The sequence below is a fragment of the Equus asinus genome, chromosome 5 (assembly GCF_041296235.1).
Source record: "Equus asinus isolate D_3611 breed Donkey chromosome 5, EquAss-T2T_v2, whole genome shotgun sequence".
NCBI classification, from domain to species: Eukaryota; Metazoa; Chordata; class Mammalia; order Perissodactyla; family Equidae; genus Equus; species Equus asinus.
In genome coordinates, this window is record NC_091794.1 from 98,268,413 (window position 1) to 98,291,884 (window position 23,472).

The 23,472-nt window shown below is 54.6% G+C and overlaps 1 protein-coding gene across 5 annotated transcripts in view; it reads left to right on the plus strand.

Annotated features, from left to right (window-relative positions):
* The window catches only part of ECE1 (endothelin converting enzyme 1), a 104,506-nt gene that overhangs the window by 68,306 nt on the left and 12,728 nt on the right, over positions 1-23,472 (plus strand). For all 5 annotated transcript variants that reach the window (XM_070510772.1, XM_070510769.1, XM_070510770.1 and 2 more), the window contains 7 exons: positions 7,857-7,978; positions 9,334-9,480; positions 10,593-10,658; positions 11,785-11,976; positions 17,389-17,531; positions 18,813-18,927; positions 23,233-23,343. In XM_070510772.1, coding sequence (XP_070366873.1) covers positions 7,857-7,978; positions 9,334-9,480; positions 10,593-10,658; positions 11,785-11,976; positions 17,389-17,531; positions 18,813-18,927; positions 23,233-23,343 — 896 coding nt within the window. The remainder of the gene's footprint in view (positions 1-7,856; positions 7,979-9,333; positions 9,481-10,592; positions 10,659-11,784; positions 11,977-17,388; positions 17,532-18,812; positions 18,928-23,232; positions 23,344-23,472) is intronic.

Genomic DNA, 23,472 nt, shown 5'->3' on the forward strand with positions numbered 1-23,472 from the left:
GTACCAGGCTCTTTATATTCACTGCCTCCTTAATCCCCGCAGCTACCCTGGCACTTAGGGATTGTTGTACCCATTTTATCGATGAGGAAACTGAGGCTCAGAGAACTTAGTTAAGTGACTTTGTCAAGGACACACCACCAGTCTGGAATGGAGAGGGGCTGGGGAGCTGTGGGCACCGAGAGGAGACAGGGGAGGAGAGGTGGACGGGCCCTCCCACTTCCCAGGGAAGCCCAGAACTGGCCCTTGTATGTTGTACCCATGGGTCCTGATCCTGCTGCTTCTGGGGCTCATTCTTATCAGGAGGACCTCGGGGCTGTGCCAAGGCTGAGTCCGTCCCCCCGCCCCGCCCCCCAGGAGGCAGGCCCCTAAGGAGTGGCCTCCAGTCCTGGGCTCTGGCCTTACATCCACCCTGTCCCTGAGGGTCACGAGGTGGGTGGGGAGCTGCCCTGAACTGGGCATGGGCCAGCTAGAACTGTGTGTTCAAGTCCCTGACCACGGGGCCAGGGTCTGGTGGCGTCAGGAGGCTGGACTACAGGGTTTTGAAGTCAGGCAGCCCCGGCGGGCTAGCTTATCACCTCTGTGGCCTCGGACAAGTGACCCGGCTCCTCCCCAGCTTAGTTTATCTGTAAAATGGGAATAACGGCACCACCCGATGCACAAGGTTACTGTGAGTATCGGCTGGCATGCAATGGGTCAGAGCGCTTAGCACGGAGCCTGGGGCCTGCTAAGTGCTCAGCAAAGGAGAGCTGCCCTTTGCAGCAGTCGTAGGAGCGCTCCGCCTGGACTCCTCCGACAAGCTGTGTGACTGCAGAGAGGCCACTCAGCGTCTCAGGGCCTCAACTCCTCCCTGCAAAGTGGGAACTAACTCAAAGCATCAGTAGGGATGTTCTAAGGGGTCATTGGGTGGTCGAAGAAAGCGTAATGCTTATTTTATTTGTCTAGAAGCACTGATGTGGACCTAGTCATCAGGGAAGGAGGCCCGTGGCGTATCCATGACCATGCTGGCTTGTTTACTTGTACTATTTTATTTAAGCCTGGAGTAGGCTGTATCTGCCCACTGTACAAACGAGACTCATACATACAAAGAAAATGTATTTCCTAGGAAATGGTGGAGCTGGAGTTCAGCTCTGGAACCGTAGGGCCTCAGACCTGCATTCTTTCTCTGCGGACTCCACTGAGTCAGATTCCGCACACGGAGGTCACAGAGCACCCAGAAGGGTGGTTGGCCGACCTCCTCTCCCCCGTGGCTGCTTGATTGAGTTCTCCAGGCCGGGCAAGACCTGCCCAGGCCTGATGAACATAGAAGCTGGGGTCACCCTCATGTCACACTGACAAGGAGCTTCTCCAAGATGGCATCTCCTGGCATCCCCAGCTGAGAGCTAGTCTGGAAATAGCCCCTCCCCTGTGGACCTTGATACCTGGAAACCCCTGAAGGGCAGGAAGCAGTGAGTGGGGGACCAAGAAATGCAGGAGCATGAGCCACTGCATTCCTGGGCATGAGGCCAGGCTGCTTTCAGCTTCCAAGACAAAGGGGAGGGCCAGCAGGCCTCAGGAGGGAAGTGGAGCTGGTGGGGATCGGAAGATGCGGGGAGGTGCCCAGGCTGTCCAAGCTGGCCTGGGAGTGGGCTCTCTAGGTGGAGGAAGAAGGAACATTCAGAGTGCCGGGGAGGATTGTCAGCTGGCCGGACAGAGTATCTGTGCCACCAACTTGCTGTGTGACTTGGGCGAGCCGCTTCTTTCTCTGAACAGAGAATCCGCTCTCACGCCCTCAAGAAGTCCAGGCAGATCTGTAGCAGGTGGACTGAACTGGGCCAAGTACCACCCTGGCGTGTCCTTGCAGCCCACTGGCTGGAGGGGGGTGACCTCAGATATGTGAGACATAGATGCCTCCCCCAAGAGACCCTCTGCTGCCCACCCAAGCCGCCAGCTGGGGCGCTGTCCTCATCAGCTTTGAGGAGACAGGAGTGTGGCCTCACTTCATCAGGCGAAGGATGCAGCCAGACCTTGTCCCCTTCTGCTGGGCCTTCTCTTACGCTTTCCCCCCTGTGCTTTCAGCACAGAATATTCTGCCATCTAGAGCACCTGCCCGTCTCCCTCCCAATCCCGCAAGACTTTTCTCAAACCTGCCTCCTTCGTTACGCCTTCCATGGCTACCAGAGGGCCTCTCTGGGCTTGAGCTCCAATTACATTTTGTGTCCCTGCCATATTTACTATACTTTATAATATTAATGCATGCCCAAAAATTAATGCCTGCTTGTTGTAACAACTCGAGCAACACAGATTCCATAAAGGAAAAGTTAGCAGTCTCCACTCCTTCTACCCCGACGTCAGTCTCTCTGAGAAATACAGACAGAATCCTTCTAATAGCATTAAATTTGTCTGTGTCAGTGACTTAGCAATTAATCATGTTATCTCTTCTATTTTTATTTTGATTTGTTTTTCCAATATTTACAGTCTGATTTAGTTGCATCTTCCTATGCATCCTGGAAACTATGGTCAAGCATCTGAAATGCTTTCTGTCCAGTGTCATGTGTGCAGCAGTGGGCCCTTCTCTCACGTTTGGAGAATGGCTAAATGGATTGACTGATTAATTGATTGGAGGATGGAAGGGATGTCCAGGGTTTCCTAGGGCAGCTGGACTGCTTCAGGTCCGTCCAGCTCTGGTTTTCCAAGCCAACCTGCAGGAAAGGAAAGGAAGGGAAAGCAGAGAGACCTTAGGCTCCAGTCCTGGCCTCAGCCACTTGCTTGTGTGACCTTGGACAAGTCACTCAGCCTGTTGCATATAAATTGGGCATGATACTAATAAGGGCCACTGCTGAAAACTGTTTTGACCACACACATGCACAGCCACACCCACACACGGAGGAAGCAGTTCATTTTCTCAGGGAGAATTAGAATGCCCAGTTCAAATTCCAGCGTGCTGTGTATTACGTCAGCCTCCCTAGGCGAGTTCCTTCATCTCCCTGGGCCTCATTTTCCTTCTCTGTGAAATGGGGTGATGGTATCCATGTCAGGGGGTCAGTGTGGTGATGGAAAGATCTCAGCGCGGGGCCTGGCCCACAGTAGGCCCCAGTAAATGGTAACAGTAGTGTCATGATTTTTGTCCTTCTGCAGAAAAAGGCGCCTCCTTTATCAGCCCCCCGCTTCCCCTCGCAGGAAGGGGCCCCTGAGGCCTGTGACTATCTGAATTGAGTCTTGGTTTTATCTAAAACAAACGCTGGGCCTGCCCTGATGCGGAGTCGGCACCCTCCTGCTCCTGGCCAGACGTCTCATGCAGCACAGGGGGCCGCAGAATTCCCAGGAAGGCTGTCCCTGCAGCCGGCAGCTGGGCGTTTGCTTCCTCCCGGGCAGTGACGTGGGAAAGGGTGTTCCAGTAAAAACTCCCAGAGGAAGAAGCGGGCCGATTAAATGGTGTGCTGGCTTTCCTCTCTGGGACTTTGGGGAAGTGACTGAGGAAGTTTCTGGAACTCCAGGTCCCTGAAAGGAAGTACCCAGGCATTTGGAAGCCCTGTTGTCTGACCCTGGGCTGCCAAATTATTTCCATACCACGGGGGGCCCTGCAAGTGCCGCCATCTCCAAAATATGGCCCCCAGCTCAGTCCTCAAGCTGCCCTGCTCCCAAGGAACTTTATTCTGGGAAGTAAACACAGGCAGGGGTGTCTTAAAGGAAAGCCAGCTTTTCCTAACGAGAAAACCTCTGTGGCTGATTTCACTTTGAAACCAAGCCTCCTCCCTCAGGCTGACGTACCGGATGTCTTTCTCTGTGGAGCTCCCAGAACACTCCTTCATTCATTCACTCAACAATTAGATATTGTACACCAGCTGTGCGCCAGACATCGCTAGGTGCTGGGGGCTGTGTAAGGAATAAGACAGTCTTTTCTTGTGGAACTTACGTGCCCTCAGGGGAGACGGACAATGAACAGATAAATGAATAAACAATAATACGGTTGTGAAGAGTTTGGGCTCTGAAGACAATCATGGAGGATGCGGGGCCTGAGAGAGAAGAGGTGGCCAAGAAGGGTGGGCTTGCAGAGGAGGGGATATTTGAGCAGAGACTTGAATTCAGTGAGAGAACAGACCCCATGGATGTGAGGGGAAGAGTGTGGCAGGCAGGAGGAACAGTGAGCATGGTGGCTCTGGGGCAGGAGCGGGGGAGCAAGAGGGAGAAGAGCGGGAGACGAGGTGGGAGGTGGCACCTGGGAGGGGGCAGGGCCTAGATCACCAGGGCAGCGTCTCAACGTTTTTTCATTATCGCCGCCTCCTAAAATTTTAATACCACAGGTTTACTGTATACCTGTTTATGTACTGTATGTATGCATAAAAAGAGTAAGAGGTTTCTGCCCCCTAAGAACTAATTCTCTCCCCGCTTGGGGGCAATGTTGCCCCTGTTGAGAATGAATGGTGTAGGACCTTATAGGCAATTTTGTTTTTGTTTTTTTTTTTTGAGGAAGATTAGCCCTGAGCTAACATCTGCTGCCAATCCTCCTCTTTTTGCTGAGGAAGACTGGCCCTGAGCTAACATCCTTGCCCATCTTCCTCTACTTTATATGCGGGATGCCTACTACAGCATGGCTTTTGCCAAGTGGTACCATGTCTGCACCCAGGATCCGAACCAGCGAACCCCGGGCTGCCGAGAAGCCGAATGTGCGCACTTAACCGCTGCACCACCAGGCCGACCCCAGGGCCTTATAGGCAAATTTTAAGGAATTTATATTCTCAGTGCCTATTTGAACTAATGGTAGTTCAAGACAACAGCTCTGTGAACTCACCAGCCTGGGGTCCACTTGGCTGTCTAGTAGACGTCTCCAGCTTAAACCCTCTAAAACTGAACTACTCATTCCGCTCCCTGAACCTGCCCCTTCTCCAGCCTTCCGCATCTCAGTTAGCCACAACCCTTTGCTCAGGCCAAGGAGACGTGGCAGCACTCTTCGCTCCTGTTTCTCTCCTGTTCCCACTGCCTCTTGTCCTTTCTCTGCTGCCAGCTGGCCCAAGCCCCCGTCATCGCTCACCTGGTCTGTTGCAGGGCCTCTCACTTGGTCATTTCGCTCCTGCTCTTATTGAAGAGCTGGGTGGTAGGTGAGGAAGCAGGAGATGAGGGGGAGACTGTCCTGTGCGCTGTCCCCGTGGGCTCCGTGGGCCAGAGGGAGGTGGTGGAGCCGTGGAGGAGCTTCAGCTTCTCCGGGGCTCCTGCCCCAGCAGCGTCCGCACAGGCATACAGGGGTGTGAACGCTAACTCCTGATGGGGCCCACGCTCGTGTCCTTTCCCATCCCACCTGCCTCATTTCTCCCTGTGCAAGTCTCCAACAGGCACTGGCCGCATTGCCCTCTTGTCCCTGGATACAGCATCCTTCCTCATCAGAAGGGGATACTGGCTCCGTTCTTTCAGCAAACGTTGCTGAGGGCTACTGTGTGCCCCTGGTGCTGGGGGAGCAGGGATGACTAAGACAGACTAGCAGCCGAGGCAGCCCAAGCACAGCCCCCACGGCCACACCGTGTGGAACTCGTCCATCATGCCCAGGGCTGAGGCGAGGCTTCGTGGGGCCTCCCGGGCTATCGTCCCTCCAGGCCTCCTGGGGTGTTCTCCTCGCAGCATTCGCCCCCTGTGTAATCAGACTATCATAGCTGTGATTATTGCATTGCTCTGCATCTCGCCCACCAGGCTATGGGCCTCACGCGGGCAGAACCGTGTCTCTGTTGCCCACTGCATCCTCCACACCCAGCCCAGCAGCTACCAAACCACAGGAGCTTCATGCACGTTTGTGGGGCGATGAGTGGACGTGACACCCATGGTGTGGAGCTCGGAGGAAGGCAGTTTGGACCAGGGGCAGCCCCTCAGGGCCGGGAGGGGGCATTCCCTCTGTGGGGGCGCTCCCTCTCCCAGTGATGGTTCGGGGATTGTATGCAGGGGTACCTGGAACTCACTGTCACGGGCACAGCCAGGCTGTTCCTTGGGAGCCTCTCTTTGGGCCTCTTATCTTGGTGGCCTTGAGGCACAGGGGAGGGACATGCCAGGCCCTCTCACGGCCAGAGCATACGGAGCACACCTCCCCTGACGCTGGCCTGGCTTTTCAGGGCCATGGTCAAACCAGATGTGGACGGTGAGACGCTGCTTCTGGGGTCTGGCGAGAAATGACGATTCTGGTGCTTTCCCTTCCAAGAGCCTAGTTGCTGGGAGGTGTTGTCATGGAAACAAGGCCCTGGGAGGCAGGTGGGGAACCCCCCTCCGCTTTCCCTGATGTTCCGCTTCCTGAGTCTGAGGAGCAGGGAGAAGTCCCAGCCCTCCCCACTGCTGCCCTCCCCCTGGGAGGCCCCTTCTCATTGCTCCAGCCGGACGTGGGGGACACGCAGGTGTTTCCAGGGTTGTGAGTGCCCTCCGTGGCCCCCGTCACGCAGGGCCCCGGGCCTTTGTCTCCACATCTCCCTTCAGACTAGCTCAGGCTGGTCCCATCCCTCTTCAGGGCTGTCACCCTGACTTCAGCAGGACAGCTGATGCTCTGGCCGGTGAAAACTGTGCCACTGTTCATGATGAGGAATGGGGGGCGGGGGAGCTCTCGGGGCGAGGGCTGAGAAGGCTGGTTGGACTGTCAGGAATGACTCCTGCCCCTGGAAACCGGCCGCACCGAGTGGATTTCTTTCTCCAAGCGGCACACCCTCGTTTCCTTGCTCTTCCTCATACTCTCCAAATGCCCCCAAACCCAGGGCCCTTTCCCCTCATTTCTATGGTGAATAACTTTTCATTTTTAAGAAGCAACTCAAATAGAACATTCTCTGCAGGCCCCCTTGACCCCACCCCACGAAAGGGTGTGACTTTTCTCTGGGCTCTAAAGCCATTTGCATTAATCAGAGCACTTTTATGTCTCGTGGTCATTTCTTTGCATGCAGGGAAGTTCATGGGGATATTGTCTTTTGTGTCCCCAAAGCTTGCACAAAGCCAGCACAGTAGTAAGCATCTGGGACCCATTTAGTGGATGAATGGATAAAGTTCTGCCCGGAGAGTCTTCGTGGAGGAGCTGGGATCTGGGGGAGTCTTTGAAGGAAGCCAAGGAACGAGTTTCAGGGTCTGGGAGAAACGAATTTGAAATGAGGAAAAGTGGCCAGAGGGAGCCAGGGAGGGAACGAGCCAGAGGGGATCGAGGGGACGGGGACCCCAGCGTGGTCTGGAGCAGGGCTCTGAGATGAAGGCTCCGCCACAGGGGCCCTGGCACATAGTAGGTCTTTCGTGACCTGAACAGCAGAAAGTGGTCACCTTCACTGGGTGCAGACAGGACCCTGTCTGGTGCTTGTGAACATGTAGGAGCGTGGCCTTCTGCAGGTGGCATCCGGACCAGGGCGCTGAGGGCAGGGAGAAGGGGACGAAGTCTCCCGGGTGTCCCAGTGTAAGGGTTTGTGAGGCTGTTTGCCGGGGTCCGGGAAGGGCAATGGCGAACAGCCTCTGGAGTCAGCTGTCGGTGTGATGGACATGATGCCCAGCCCCTCTGAGGAGGCGGCGGCCAATGAATTCAGGATGGACAAGGCCTTTAAAGCTTCTGTCCCACTCCAGTCTTTATCGCAAGAAAGGTCCTCTGGGATTGGACAACCAAGCTGGTCTCTGTCCCATGCACCATGTGAGGATGTTTGGGCCACGCCTTGACCGGCAGACTGTCATCCTGCTGGGTAGCCTATGCTGCCAACCCAGGGGCGTGTCTGCGAGCCCAGGGGCTATCACATACCCACTGTGACTGAGCTCCTCCTGCCATCTTGACGGGCAGAAGTGTCAGCTCCGTTAACAGCTGAGAGCACCGAGGCTCTCAGGTCCCACCTGGGGCACCCTGGTGTGCCAGTGGGGCACGTTGCAAACTCAGCTGTCTGTTGTTCCAGAAAACTCCACAGCCAGTGTGAGCGAGGCAGAAAGGAAGGCCCAAGTCTACTACCGTGCATGCATGAATGAAACCAGGATCGAGGAGCTCAAGGCCAAGCCCCTGATGGAGCTGATCGAGAAGGTGAGTTCCTCGGGCAGACTTTGCTGGCTCTCCTGCCCACGTCACCTGCCTGCCCCTCGGCTCCCCACCCCGCTCTCAGCTACACAGGGGCCTGGCCACCTCACACCTCCAGCCACCTCGCCCAGCCAGACTATAGACCCTGTCGGGGCTGTCAGTGTGTGTATGCACGTATCTCTGCGTGGGTGGGGATACTGTGTGTGTGTTAGTGGGGAGATGTGTGCCGGCATCTGTTGTGGATGTCTGTCACATGTATGTGTGTCTCTCTGTGCATCTGTGTGTGGGACAGGGGCCATATTTACAGGATAAATGTTTCTCTACGTTGCTGCTTCCTTTTCCTCAGAAAGCGTGTTTGTGCTTGAGGAGGGGTGTGTTGTAGAAAGACTAACAGAAAGTCTTGGACCAGAAGCAGGGGCCTCCCCTTCCTCCTGCAGGGGAGGAGTCTTTCTTCCTGGGCACCTCCCACTTGGCCTTGGATGGACTCCGAGGGGGTGCCGCTCAAGGCTGGCCAGGCTGCCTGGCGCACACGGAAGGGTGGCCGTGGATGTTTTCTGACTGTCTCGTGCTCCCTCGAGGCCTTGCCTCCTAGCTTGGCTCTGGGAAGGCATCACAGCAAGAGTGGGAGCTGTGGGCACTGGGGACCGTACAGTCCTCTCTGGCACAGGCCCCACCTGCCAGCTCATGCTGAGCCAGAGAGGACCAAGGAGATTTAAAAAATCCCAACTCTGAGAGAAACTAGAGCCCATAGCTTATCAACCTTTTGAAAAATATGGAGCCTTTTTTTTTTCCGTAGACATGATTGAATTTATGTTTTACTAGGAATTAGATCCATGTGCTTCAGTATTCAAAAAGAGACGGGCTGGCCCCGTGGCCGAGTGGTTAAGTGCGCACGCCCCACTTCAGTGGCCTGGGGTTCGCAGGTTTGGATGCTGGGTGCGGACCTGGCACCGCTCATCAAGCCATGCTGTGGTGGCGTCCCGCATAGAAGAACTAGAAGGACTTACAACTAGGATCCATCTATGTCCTGGGGCTTCGGGGAGAAAAAAACCCTCAAAACAAAAAGTGGACAATCTACGGGAAGTCTCCTTCCCATCCCCGTCCGCAGCCATCCAGGGAGCAGCCGCCATGTAGATTCATGGCTCACTCATCTCAGATAAGTCTTTGCTCCATCCAGTATCTCCTGCTCACTGTGGAGAAACCCCTAATGAAGACTGTCCCTTTCGTTTGCTGTTGAGGCTCAGAGAGGTCAGATGCCTGCTTCAGTATCACAGAGCAAGTCAGCCACAGAAGCAGAATTCGCACCCGGATGTCCCCACCACCTCCTCACCTCCCTGTTCCCTCTCCCCCCCCCCCCGCAGCTCGGGGGCTGGAACATCACAGGTCCCTGGGACAAGGACAACTTCCAGGACACCCTGCAGGTGGTCACCTCCCACTACCGCACCTCACCCTTCTTCTCTGTCTACGTCAGTGCCGACTCCAAGAATTCCAACAGCAATGTGATCCAGGTGAGCTTGGCTGGGACCCCAGGAAGAGGAAGGACCCTGACCTCATGGCCTCCTGAGTTTAGCACGCGCTGGGGTGGGGGAGACTTGCCCTGGGCGCAGGCTTCTGGTTTCTGAGCCTAGGTTCTTTCTGGAGGCTCCCAGCCGTGAGATTTTTAAGGACAAGAAGCTATGAAAGGGGGGGCTGCCGTCCTTGGGGACATGGGCCCACAGCAGCGCAGATGAATCTTTGGGGTTCTGACGGTCACTGTGGGCTCCAGGACAGCTGGAGCCGCCTTCCGGTCCCTCCACCTCCACCTGCGGCCTTTGTGGCTCATCCTGGAATGGCTTTGAGTCCATCTCTTCCTGCCAGAGCCTGCCCCAGACGGAGCGTCAGCACACCCAGGGGAGCCTCTGCACTGGTCTCCCACCCTCGGACGCAGAAGTGAGAAACCCAGGCTGGGGGTCAGGAAGCCTGGGTTCCCACCCGTCTCTGCCACTCACTCACTGTGTGATCTTGGTCAAATGCCTAAACCTCTCTGAGCTGCCGTTTCCTTGTCAATCAAACGAACTGTAACAACACCTGCTCTAAGTATGTCAGGTGTGGCCTTAGGCTCTGAGTGTAGCTGTCAGGAATTGACCCTCCCTTACCTGCCCTCAGCAGGCTTTTTACTGGCACCCTCTCCTTGAGTCTTCATTCCAGCTCTGAAGGGTAGACGTTATTTCACCTATTTTCCCGATGAAGAAGCTGCAGATCAAAAAGGTTTGGTACCTTGACCAAAGTTATACAGCATGTGAGTGGCTCTTAACCACTGCGGCATCTTGGGAAGCGTTGAACGAAGTAGAGGTGGTCTGCCAAGGCTGGCAGGTGTTTAAGAGGAGGGTGGCTCTGTCCAGCCCCTCAGAAGGGCCCAGAATCCCTGGGCTGAGCACGTGTGTGGGCAAGAAGGCAGCCCCCATGTGTCTGTCGCCTCCCCAGTGGGCCCGTCCCAGAGGTGGCCTCAGGTGCCAGCTTGTGCTCCTGCTGGGACCCGAGCTGGTCCTGTGCCATGTGCCAGCCGTCCCCAGGGCAGGCGGGGCCGTGCAGCGTGCATGTGCCACCGGAGATTCCCTCTCACTCCCGCCCTTCTCTCCAGGTGGACCAGTCTGGCCTGGGCTTACCCTCAAGGGACTATTACCTGAACAAAACAGAAAATGAGAAGGTGAGTATACCTCTTCAGGGGGAGTGGCTCCTGCCCCCAGCCCACCTCTCGCCACGGCTCACCAGCCTCAGTGTCCCCTCAGTGTCCCCCCGTGCAGGTCTTTGAAGCTAGAGGAGTACAGAAGTGTCACTTACCTGAGGGGTGATAGGCAGTCCTCGCCAGGTGAGGGGCCCCCAAGGCTGGCTGTTTCACATTCTGGCATCGTGGGCACAATAGGAAGGGGACAGGTGTCATTTGTACCCATTCAAGATCAAGGCAGCGATAGCCACCACCATTTGTGGGTGGTAGGCCTTTTCTGTCCATCACCTCTGGCCATCCCAGTAACCCTGCCAGTACTGAACGTCTCTGAACTTCATTCACCTCATCTGTCACCCAGGTATTATTTTTACCTTGCCTTCTCCAAAGGAGGGAATAAGGCTCAGAGATGCTGAATGACCTGCTCAAGGTCACACAGCCAGTGAGTAGTGAGGCTGAGATTCACATCCAGATCCACTCACTCCAAAGCCTGTGACTCCCCCAGGCTGCCTCTCATGATGTCCAGGGGAAACCTTGCCTGAGGTTCCTCATCTGTCCACTCATTTTTCCACCAACTTGTACTGAGCAAGCATGTACGAGGTGCCTGATGCTGGGGAGATAGCGGTGAATGGGACTGGCGTGGTCCTGCCCCACGGGGCCGAGTCTAGGAGGGGAGGCAAATGTTAATTAACTAACCACCCATTAGGGGCGTAATGACTAATTGTGATAAGTGAGGGGTGAGAAAGGCTCAGAAAGCCTAGCACAGGACCTGATTCTGGTCTGGGGCACGGTGCAGGAGGGCGGTTCAGAAAAGGTGCGTTCCAGGAGCTGAGAGATGGCCCCGTTGCTGGCTTTCATGTGATGAGCGTTCAGGAGGGAGTGGGCTGGGACAGAGGGGCCCGTGGACTTGATCCTGAGGGCCGTGGGAGCCAGCGAAGAGGTGCAGCATTGAAATCATTCTGGAAGCTGTTTCCAGCAGGTCTCCTGGGGGAAGTGCCCAGCCCGCCCACTCCCCACGCTCGGTGCAGCTGGCCCTGCCCCACCCTGCTGCCCTTGTCCAGTGGCCAGTGAGTGACAGCCACTGACAGACTAGGGACGGTGGGTCCTACAGGTGCTGACGGGATACCTGAACTACATGGTCCAGCTGGGGAAGCTGCTGGGCGGAGGGGACGAGGACAACATCCGGCCCCAGATGCAGCAGATCCTGGACTTTGAGACGGCTCTGGCCAACATCACCATCCCCCAGGAGAAGCGCCGGGACGAGGAGCTCATCTACCACAAAGTGACGGCGGCTGAGCTGCAGGTACCTTGGACGAGGGCTGGGGCGGAGGCTGGGACAGCCTCAGGGCTTCCGGACATAGGGCACGGCGCTGGAGGTTTTCACACCCACTTTATCAGATCCTCAGAACCACCATATGAAACAGGGATGGTTGTTATGCCCGGTTCACAGATGGAAAAACTGAGGCTCGGAGAGGCAGAGTTACCTACTGAAGGCCACACAGCTAGTGATTCCAGAGCTGGTCTCTTGCCCTACCCTGGGCTGCTTTGCTGTAACAGCATTTACCTGGGGAGGTTCTCTGGTCATGATGACAATAGCTCACATTACTGGGCATTTCTAGTCTCTCAAGCACCAAGCACATCAAACCTGGTACACAGCCAACAGTAAATGTGAGGCGTGGGTTCTGTTGTCACTTCTCCGTTTCCAAGCCGGGAGGTTAGGTGACGTGTTCAAGGCCTCGAGGCTCCTGAGTGGCGGGGAAGCTGGGTGCTGGACTCAGGCTTCGCTTGCTGAAGCTCTGCTCTTCATCACGTGCCCTATGACCTCCTGGAGGTGTAATGGAATTGGGATCAGAATTGCGATGCTCTCTGTAGCTGGGGGTAACCCATCTGAGAAGCCGGCGTCCCCTCTGTAGGTCAGCATCTGCCACGGGCTGCGTCCTGGTGGCTGCTTGGGACTTGAGGTGGTGAGTTGATTGCTGGCCAGTTCCTTCTTTTCAGTTCTTGGGGTGTTGGTGTCCAGGCTTATCCCAGGCCCCCGGGATTGCTGAAGAACCAGCAGCTGGCCTCGGTTTCTCTTCCTGTTTCCTCCCATCGCCCAGGGATGCTTGCTGGGCCTTGCTCCCCCACTGGGGAAGATGCCTGGGCCACTTGTGTTGGGGCTCTACCAAAATGTCTCCTCCCCCCGTCTCCACCCTCTGACCAGCTGAGTCCTGCCCATCCACTAGGGCTGGCTCATTTCCTTCTCCTTTCAGGAGGAACATCTAAGCCCCCACCCCGTTCCTCCCTCTGACAAGTGTATAGGGGCTACCTTGGGGCCTTGCCGTTGATGTGTGCTTCCAGGCCATTGGGGCCACTGACGAGGGAACAGTCCCAAACTTCTTGCTGAGAGCTTTGGGCAAGAGATGCAGAGTGCTGGGGCCCCGGGTGGGCCAAGCCAGGGAAGATGAGTCTAAGGAATGAGTGAGCAGTAGCCGGGCAGACCCTGTGTCCCAAGGGAGGTGCAGCCCACGCAGAGGCTGGGGATGTGGGCACGAGAGCCTCCTTCTGGGTGCCAGCTGCCCTTCAGGTCCCCAGAGGAGCTGGCATCAGGCGGAGTGGTGCCGGGTAGGTTGTTATGGAGACCAGCAGCCTGTGCTGGGCACCATCTGGTGCTGTTTTTCCGCTCTGAGGCCGGGAGGTCACAGGAGATGCTGTTTGTGCAGCATGATTTGGTTTGCTCCAGATGCCCAGTTCTTAGCCCGAGAGGGGCCCCGGCGGTCCCTCAGCCCCCCATAGTAGTCATGATGCCACTGGCTACCACAAAAGTGGAGAAGGCACAGTAGCCCTGGGCATACTGGCCCCAGCATGGCTTCCAGACTCTACCCCGGGTGTCTGAACACCATTGCTTTGCCCTGTTCTTCCAAGAGAAGAAAGGACTTCCTCCCTCCCAGCTGCAGAGCTGCCAGCCGCCGGGAGCGTGTGAGCTCTGGGCTTGGAGTCAGAAGACTGCTCCAGCCCAGCCCCGCCCGAGCTGTGTGACCTTGGACAAGTCACATAAGCCCTCTCCTGGAGCCCTTGGCTCCCTTCCTTGTAAATGGGGCTGTTTGCTCATTCACACCAGCTCTGTTCCAGAACACAAGACACGTGAGAGGCAGCCTCTCATACGGCACAGTGGTCTGAACTTTCCGTCTTTTGAGAACAAGTTGAAAACTATGGAGTGTCCCCCAAAAGAAATGGGCATAGGTACATATAAAAAGAAATATGTCTAACATTTAAAGAGGTCCTGGCCCCCTGAAGCCCGGTGTCCCAGATAGGAGTCCCGGCTGCCCTGCCCATGGGGTTGCAACAGGGTGAGATGAGGCACAGGATGAGATTCCATTTTGTCAACTGACATGCACAATTCAAATATAGTATAGTGATCATTATCAGGGTTGTTCCTTTGTTATTGTGATGCTAGCCCATGTCTCCAGCACTAAACCAATTTGATCCATTCCACCTTTGCACAGAGAATGCCTTGTTGTTTCCTGGTATCTGGAAATTTGATTTTATTCCCATATTCCAGGTGACTCGGGGGAAGATGCTGTAGCCTTCACAGTGTGGTTCTAGGCTAGCCCCGCCAGAATACAGAGTGGTTCCAGGCTAGACCCCGGCAGAGTCTGAATTCAGAGCCATCAATCAGACGTTGTTCCATTGCTTCTCTGAGGGCCTGAGGACCTTTCCATTCCTCTCTAGGACCTTCCACACCAAAAGCTGTTTGAGAGTGAGCCCCAGCCTCTGCTCTCAATTCTCCAGCTGAGATAAAGCCTGATAGCATCTTTCTTTTCTCTCCCACTTTGCAAGCCTATTGAGCTGGCTGGTTCACGACCAGCAGTGCTCTGGCTGCGGGTGTGGAAAATAGAGCTCATCGCTGTGCCCCAAAGGATTTGAGTCACAAGTGGAATGTCCTTGTTGGTTAAAACAGCCGTCTCCATGGAGACGGACCTAGGCACATGTGTTTAAGTTAGGCATTCGCTGAAGCAATAAAGATTGAAAATATGAAAATTCTGGTATTCAACACGCACCTTATCTCACAGTTGTGGGAGTTTAGCTGCACAGAACACCGGCTCTCCCTAAAGGAACAGGCCTGCGCGTTAAGTACAAGGATTTATCACTGCCTGATATCTGTGCCCTGATCAGAGTTCCAGTCGCCTGCAGTTTATGATGCTCTCGTTAATCTTATCAGCAATGACATTTTGTAAACTTGGCGAATTTCCGTGGGGTCTTTGCCAGCAGGTCATGCAGGCAGCTGGCTCTAAGTGTTGAGCCCTATTTGACCATCTCACCTGCACACCCCCACCTTCTGAGCCACAGAAATGTTAAGGGGAGCCCCAGAGTTACCTGCCCAAGGGGCTCCCGCCAGGAAGAGAGGGAGAGCAGATAGACTGGGGAGAAAAGAAACCCAACTTTATTGAACAAGCCATCCCCTCGAAGCATGGAGCAGCCACCCCTGGGAGGGGGGATCGTTGTCCCCGTTTTAGAGAAAGACTACGAAATGGCCTGAGATCCCAGAAGTGATTCATGGTGGGAACTCCGATCCAGGTCTTCTGACTGCAAGACGGGGCTCTTCCCAGCTTATCTCGCTGCTGGGCAGGCAGGGATATGCTGGAGCCTGCTGGGCCCGGCTCTTCCCACCGCTGTGGGTAGTTTGCAACAGGCCATGGTAGGAATACAGATCAGCCCCTGCCCTTGCGAGCTGGTTGTTAAAGTTTACCAACACACCGCTGGCTGCAGGCCCTGCCTTCCTCTGTCCTTTGAGGTCCTTCTTTCCCAGCAGCTGGGTTGTCCGTTAAAACCAGAGAGACTAATGCGCCCGTGTTTTAGACCCGCACGTCACCAGTTAACTGTGTGACATCAGGAAAGTCATCTTAGCGCATCTGCAAATTCAGCAACTGTCCAGTGGGAGGTTTCTGTGGCTGCCTCTCTCCCTGAGGGCATCATAGGTTTTTGCCAGCAGGTTATAGATTCCTCTGAGGTTATAGATTGATTTTAAGTTATTGATTAATCTTCCCGTATGAAGGCCATTTATAATGCATCTCTCACTTCCTTTATTTCTCTTGCATTTTGCCCTTTTTCAAGGGAACAGAGGATAGAATTTGGAATCAGACAGGCCCAGGACCTCTCTTAGGAGAGCTTGAGCAATGATTATACTAGCTAATCAGCGATTATAACAACTCACGTTGATTGAGTGCTTGGTAAATGCCAGAGGCCATTCTAAGTGATTGACAGGTACAGGCATTTTTGCTGTAACACAGTGTATGTAGTCTTGAAAAACCTTCCATTCTGTAAAATTACAGGACTAAAAATAACAGAACATATGGGAAATCGAGGACCAAAGCAGGCCATGCAAAATTTGTTCAGCTTTGCTTGAGGCCGTTATGCTAAGTGAAATAAGCCAGTCACAAAAAGACAAATACTGTATGTTCCACTTACGTAAGGTTCCTAGAACAGTTGAATGCATAGAAACAGAAAGAAGGGTGGTTACCTAGGGCTGAGGCAGGGGTGGAGGCTGAGGGGGAGTAATTGCTTAATAGGTACAAAGTTTCAGTTTTACAAGATGAAATCTGTGGATGGATGGGGTGATGGTTGCACAACGATGTGAATGTGCTTAACGCCAATGAACTGTGCACTTAAAAATCGTGAGGATGGTAAATTTCATGTGTATTTTACCATAATTTGTAAAAAGTTGTGCAACTTCGTTGCCCAGCATGGCTGAAGGCTGCCTCGTGGGAAGTGGAGATGCTGGCTGTGCGCCCTGAGACCCTACAGACAGACGGGAGCTCTGGGCAGCCCACCCTACGGGCAGCCCCACAGCAAGGGCAAGCTGCCAGAAGCTGAGAGTTATGCAAAGCTGGCATGTGCCTCTTTGGGGAGGGAGCCCCAGTGAGGGGCTCATTTGAAATTATCTTAAAATAGAACTGACTACTTCCTGTGTGTGCGTCAGCTGAGCCGAGGGCTTTTCCTTTCTGGCTGAAGCTTCTCATCCTACTCTTGCTTTCCCAGCTCCATCCCGAGAAAATCCCCTGTGGACCAAAGCAGTTTACACACCGTACGGCTCTCGTTCTCGAATTTACCAATCGTATAGAAGACCAGTCATATAGAAGCAACTCGTGTTACAGAAACACGTGTTGAGTAGAACAGACAGGATGAACTCGTTAATCCTCACACTAACCCTGTGAAGTGGGTTCTCTTGTCATGATGATCCCCACTTTTCAGATGAGATCCTGAGGCACGGAGGGCTTTATCAGCTTACTCAAGTTCTGCAGCTGGGAAGTTAGAGAGCTGGAACGTGAACCCAGGCAGTCTGGCTCCGGATTCTAGAGGCTTATTCATCACAGGCCCATCTGAGGCTCAGTTTCTCATCAGGAAACTGGGGATACTAGTACCTACTGCCGAGGCTCGTCGTGAAGTCTGCTTGCATGCGGTGGCACCTGGCCCAGGAGGGCCTTGATGAACAATAGCTCCTCCAGCTCTCATTCCTCCTATTCCGTCCAGTTCTATTTCAAGTTCAGGTTCGGTGTGTGGCTCCTTAGAGTTCTATCTACAGCATCTCCGACAAAAGCCAGCCGGCTCAGTTTGACATCTGCCAGTGCACGCCGGACAGCTCCCAGCTCTTTGCTCTGGCCATCGGTGGAAGGCCCTGGAGACCTGGGCTCTGAGGAGAATCCCGTCCAAGTCACACCGTCCTCTTCCCTTCCAGGCCTTGGCGCCCGCCATCAACTGGCTGCCCTTCCTCAACTCCATCTTCCACCCCGTGGAGATCAATGAATCCGAGCCTATCGTCGTCTACGACAAGGAGTACCTTGGGCAGGTCTCCACCCTCATCAACACCACCGACAAGTGGTAAGGGGCCCCAGGCAGCCTTTGGGGTCACACATTGCTGCCCTCTTCTCAGGCAGGGTGGGGTCTGGTGGAGGGATGGCAGACGGACTCAGGACGTGGGCCCTGCAGCTGGCTTTTACAACAGGTGGCAGGGCCCCTCCACATGCCAGCCTGTCGCCTCAGGCAAGTTTCTTACGTGTCTCAGACTCCTTTTCCTCACGGTACAATGGGGATCCATCAGACAGCGCCTGCCGGGTAGGGCTGCTATGAGAATCGAGTGAAATAATCCCTGTGAGGTGTTTTAACATAATGCCTACACGGAATGGGACTCAGTAAATGTTAGCTAATATTTTTAGTTAATACTTAAGGGTTTTTTTCAAATTTCAAAGATTTGTTCTAGAAATTTTTGAGAACTATATAAAAAAATTAAAATTACCCAAAACACTACTGTTGATCGTATGGGACGTGTGTGTGTGTTGGTGAGTGTGCATATGCAGAAAGACAGCGTGTATATGAAAAAGATGAATTTTGTAAGATATGGTTCCTTTTTTCCCCATTATTGTGACTGCGTGTATTTTCTGCTCTCCCCTTGACCTTCCTCATAGGCATTTTCCCCATGTCATCCAAATCCTCTGCACAGCTCCTTTTTCATGGCTACATAGTATTCCATTGAATATAAACATGATTGTTCACTCACTCCTTCCCCTGCTGTCGGATGTTTAGGTTGGTTCCAGTTTGAGGCTAGATGTTCACTTCAGTGAACAGCTCTTTGTGCTAAGATGACTTCTGTGCAAAGGTGACAACAGCCACAGATAGTTCTCTGTGCCCTGGGGGCGAGGGCAGTGAAGCTCTCCTTCCTGGAGACCTTGGCCTGGCTGCCAGGGCTTCCTTTCCTGCCCCTCTGATTCTTAGGGCCCCTCTCCAATCTCTGGCCATCTGGCTGGGCATCTCCAGCCCCCTCCTTGCTCAGTAGCACACACCATCCAGGGTGAGTCTCCATGCTGCTGCTTCGCAGTTTCTAGACAAAAGCAGCAAGGCAACCAGCATTTATTGAGCACTTGTGGTGTACATGTCACTGCACTAGCCACTGAGGGGTTTTCAACAGAAGGCCCAAGCCCCACCCTTGAAGAGCTAAGGTCCCATGTGCTTAGAGAGCAGTAACCAGCCAAACTGGGGCAGGTGGGGAGGGAGTCTGGGGGCAGAAGGCCTGGTCTGAGCGCCCCCTAGAGGCCTTTTGGGGATGTCCTGCGACGCTCCAGCCCCAGGGCGCCTCTGAGCCTGCCTGGTCTCCTCTTGCCCCAGCTTGCTGAACAACTACATGATCTGGAACCTGGTGCGGAAGACAAGCTCCTTCCTCGATCAGCGCTTTCAGGACGCCGACGAGAAGTTCATGGAAGTCATGTACGGGAGCAAGAAGGTGAGCCTGTGATGTGCATTCCCATTCAAGTGCTGACCACCTACTGTGTGCCAGGTCCTGGGCTGGGGGCTGGTGCGACCACCGTACCCTCCAGGGCCGTGGAACTCGTGAGGGAGGTAGAAAAAGGCAGAGAATGAAGAGGGCGCCTAAAGGGTTTGCCCAGCTGTCCCTGGGCTCAGAGCCAGCGGGGGGGTGGACAGAAGCTTCCAGGAAGAGGTGATTACACCAAGTCTTAGAGATTAAATAGGAGTTTTAGCGACTTAGCTGATTTATAGCAAAAGGAAGCTTCTGTTCTCTCCTTTCTGACTCCTCCTTGGTGGCGATGATGATAAATGCTTCCTTGTACAACTCGTGTGATCTTCACATACTGTGAGGTGGGTACCATCATCATTCTCTTTTACATAAGGGTGCCCCCAGTACTGCTTCTTCGGACACAGAGAGATGGCTGTGTGGAGTGTGCACCTGCAGTGTTGCTCACCCACCCGGGTCCAGATAAGCAAACTGAGGCTCAGGGCGGTAAAGGGATTTCCCAAGTCACCCGGCAAGGAAACAGCCAAGCTCAAGTTCAGAGCTAGGTCTGGATGATGAGGACTCTTCAGCCCTTTCAGCTACTCACTAATGACAATGATAATAATAGAAGATATTGTTATCAGATGTTTGCCTTTTATAGGCATTATCTCACCAAGTTCCTACAATAGCTCTGTATGCTAGGAATTATTCTCGTTGTCCCATTTTACAGATGAGGAAACCGAGGCTCAGTGAGGGGAGGGGACTTGTCCACAGTTGCACAGCTCGTCAGTGGCGAGTGGGCTCTCAAACCCAGCACCTCAGATTCCACAGCCCGGACCCCCAAGTCTGCACCACTCAGCCTCTGCTCTGAGGAACCAGAAGTCAAAACTGAGCCTCCTGGGGGTCGCCAGGGCCTGGGGGCGGTGGGGGCGGAGGGCAATGGGGAGTTGTTTAATGGATATAGAGTTTCAGATTTGTAAGATGGAAAGTTCTGGAGATTGGTTGCACAACAGTGTAAATACACTTAACGCCACTGAACTCAACACTGAAAGTGGTTAGGATGGTAAATCTTACATACATTTTACCACGATTATAAATAGGCAGATGGATCGATGGAGCTCCTCCCTGGGGCCAGGCTCTAAGTGTGGGGTGCTGCTCTGACTAATGAGATGCTGAGGGCTGGTGGGGCACAGGGCAGGGCAGCTGGGAGACCCCCGAGGCAGGACGCTCTGAGCCAGGCGTCGCTGGATGCCCCAGGGCTGAGAGGCAGATGCTGCTGCTCATCCGTTCCTTATTCTCCAGCCCTCCCCAACCCCCACCACGGCTGCTTCTGGGCCCAGGCCAGGCCCGTCCAGTTGTGTTCAGCACACCTCAAAGCCTCGTCCCCGCCGTGTGACCGTAGGTAGTCCTTGTACCTCTCTGAGCCTCAGTGTCCTCATCTGTTGTGTGGGATCATCCCTGACCTCATCTCAGAGGACCTTTGGGAATGGCCTCCATTCGGGAAAAGACTTTTAGTTTGTCAAGCTGTGCAGAGCATCCAGTTGCCCATCCTTGTAGGGAGGGAACGTAACTTAAGGAAACAGCATGGAATTTTGGGTCAGAAGATGTGAGTTTGAAATGCTTCTTCTACGCACACAGCCTTGGGCAGTCACTTAAGGGGAGCAGGGGACTCAGTCTTCCCGTCTGTGAAAAGGGGTGACTCATCCCTGCCCTGCTTACCGGAGGGCCACCTTGCATTACACGAGGGGCCCCGCAAAGTCTGTTCTAAGGGCTGCAGCACGCCACGCCAGCCACTGGTCGTCAGTTACCATCCATTTACAATTTGAGAGTTCCCGGGGGAGGACGGCGCCTCCGCTGGGAAACCCCTCTCCCCCACTCTGATCTTAGAGCTCCTTGTGTGACAGTGAAGAAGAGGGAAAAATACGGCCAGTGCAGGGTGGACGAGGCTGGCCGGCCACCTACTCCTTGTCCCCGCCTTGGCTCATAGCTCAGCCCTGAGAGGAGTGCTCCCTGATGCTTGCTTCTTGCTCGGACTTTTCTCGTCGTCCTGTAGCCCCTGCAGGGACTTCATGACTTGGAGGCAGCGAGCGTGGCCTTTTGGAGGGAAGACAGTGGATTCCAACTTCCTGGGTTCAGATCCCACCTCAGCCACTTACTCTCTGGGTGATCCCTTTGGGCAAGTGCTTTAACTGCTCAGTGCCTCAGTTTCTTTATCTGCAAAAAGAAGCATGAGAGTCCCTGCCTCGTAGGGTTATCAGGAGGATTCCATGGGAGAGGGCCCATCACACGCTCAATAAACATGTGCCACTATGGCTGCCATTGCTGTTACGTGTCCACCTCTCCCGCTGTGCGGTCTGGGCTTCCCCTACGGAGCTGTTTGAGAGCGAGGCCCGCGCACCATTCGTCTCTAGATTCTGAAGCCCTCGCACAGTCAGGGTGCAGAGGAGCTGCTCAGAGCACTGGATTCATGAATTAATGAACGCATGCGTGAACGAATGGGTTTGTCCAGAGAATCTCCTGGGAAGACAATGAAGAAGGATCGGTCCATAATCCGGCCTCACAGGCTGGAGCCGCCATGGGGCCCAGGGGTTAGAATCCCCCGGTCATGACCTTCTGCCGGGTCGGCCTCTCCAGATCCCGGTGCAGCCTGTGTCCAGCTGCAGGCTTCACAGCTGAGGAAGGGCGGGTGGGGTCGGGGGAAGGGGAGGGTATTCAAGTGGACACATGGTGGGAAGCTTAAAAGAACGTGAGCAACTAGCTAGAGAAGGCTGAGTGCCTTTCCTTCTCCCTTTCTGCCTTCTTGCCTGGAAGAAATGTTTTTAAGGTGCAGTTTACATACGATAAACGTGTACGTTAAGTACACAGTTCAGTGAGATTTGACAAATGAAATCGCCATATAACCACGACCCCATCAAGACAGAGAACATTTCCATCCCCTATTTACCCAGCATCCTCTGAGCGGGAGGTTCCTCGTGCTGCTCTCCCACCGGGCCCCTACCCTGCCCCCCGAGGTGGGTGTGGATGGGAGTAGACAGATCATACGCCACGTGCTCGTTTGTGTCAGGCTTCTCTTGCTCAACATAATGTCTGCGAAATCCATCCATGTTGCGGGTGTCAGGCTTTCTTTCCTTTTTGTTGTCAAGTGGTGTGCTGTTGTATAAAAATACCCCATTTTGGGGCCGGCCCGGTGGCGCAGCGGTTAAGTTTGCACGTTCTGCTTCAGCGGCCCGGGGTTCACCGATTCGGATCCCAGGTGCAGGCATGGCACCGCTTGGCAAGCCATGCTGTGGTAGGCATCCCACATATAAAGTAGAGGAAGATGGGCAGGGATGTTAGCTCAGGGCCAGTCTTCCTCAGCAAAAAGAGGAGGATTGGCAGCAGATGTTAGGTCAGGGCTAATCTTCCTCAAAAAAAACCCCCGTTGTGTATCCGTCTGCCCATTGACGGGCATTTGGGTGTTTCCATGGAGGGCTGTTGCGAAGTGGGCTGCCCTCTGCCGCAGGGGGTTTACCACCTGTTGCGCAGGGTTAAGGGCTGGGCTTCCTCTGCAGCACGAGGCATTTCCGTGAGCAGGGCCTGCACTGGTGGTCACACGTACTGTCCACGGCGAGCTGTCTGGGGCTGAAACTAGCTGGGGTGCTTGCCTCTGGGAGGCTGCAGCCCCACGGGGCGCCTGTCTCCAGCTTGCACAGAGGCATCCTAGGGGCTAAGGGGCTGGAGGGTGAGACCAGGGACGGACAAAGGCGGCAAAGTCCCGCAGTGTCGCCATGGCAGTTCTTTCTCCAGGAGACTTTAAATGGGGTTGGGGTCCTGGCCCTCTGAAGGTTTTCCTGTTGCTCGGGGGTAGACAAGGCAACTTCCCAAGGTTCTTTGCCACCAGGCTTCTTAGCCTCCTCTAGGAGGCCTGACAAGGTTGGGGTGGGAGCAGAGGGTGTGGGGTCAGGCATGGCTGAGCTCTGGTCACTCTGGGCCCCTGCACCAGTGACTTCCCCGGGCTGTCCCCGTTTCCTCATCTGTCAGGGCCCGTCGTCCCGGCCTCACAGGCTCATTGTGATGGCTCCATAGGATACTGTTTGTGAAGCGCTGTGCACAGAGCCTGGCATTCAGGAAATAGTTGATGGCGGTGATGAGCGATATTCCGTGGCCTCTTGGTCCACTGCCTAAAATAACTTCCACTGGGTCAGGAAAGGTCTCCCTGAAGTTCTGGAAGGGAGCCCGGGCGCCAGCTGGTGCCACCTCCCAGACTGACAGGGGTCGGGAAGGACGGGGCTGAGTAACCCTCTCGCTTGTTTCCAGACCTGTCTTCCTCGCTGGAAGTTTTGCGTGAGTGACACAGAAAACAACCTGGGCTTTGCCCTGGGCCCCATGTTTGTCAAAGCCACCTTCGCTGAGGACAGCAAAAACATAGTAAGTGCCTCCCCTGTGGACATAGGCTGTGACGTTGTGCCCACGATGGCCCCTTGTGAACTTGACAGCCCACACTCTGGTCTGCGCTGGACTTTCCCTCCTCCGGGCCAGGCTCCAGCCTCAACTCAG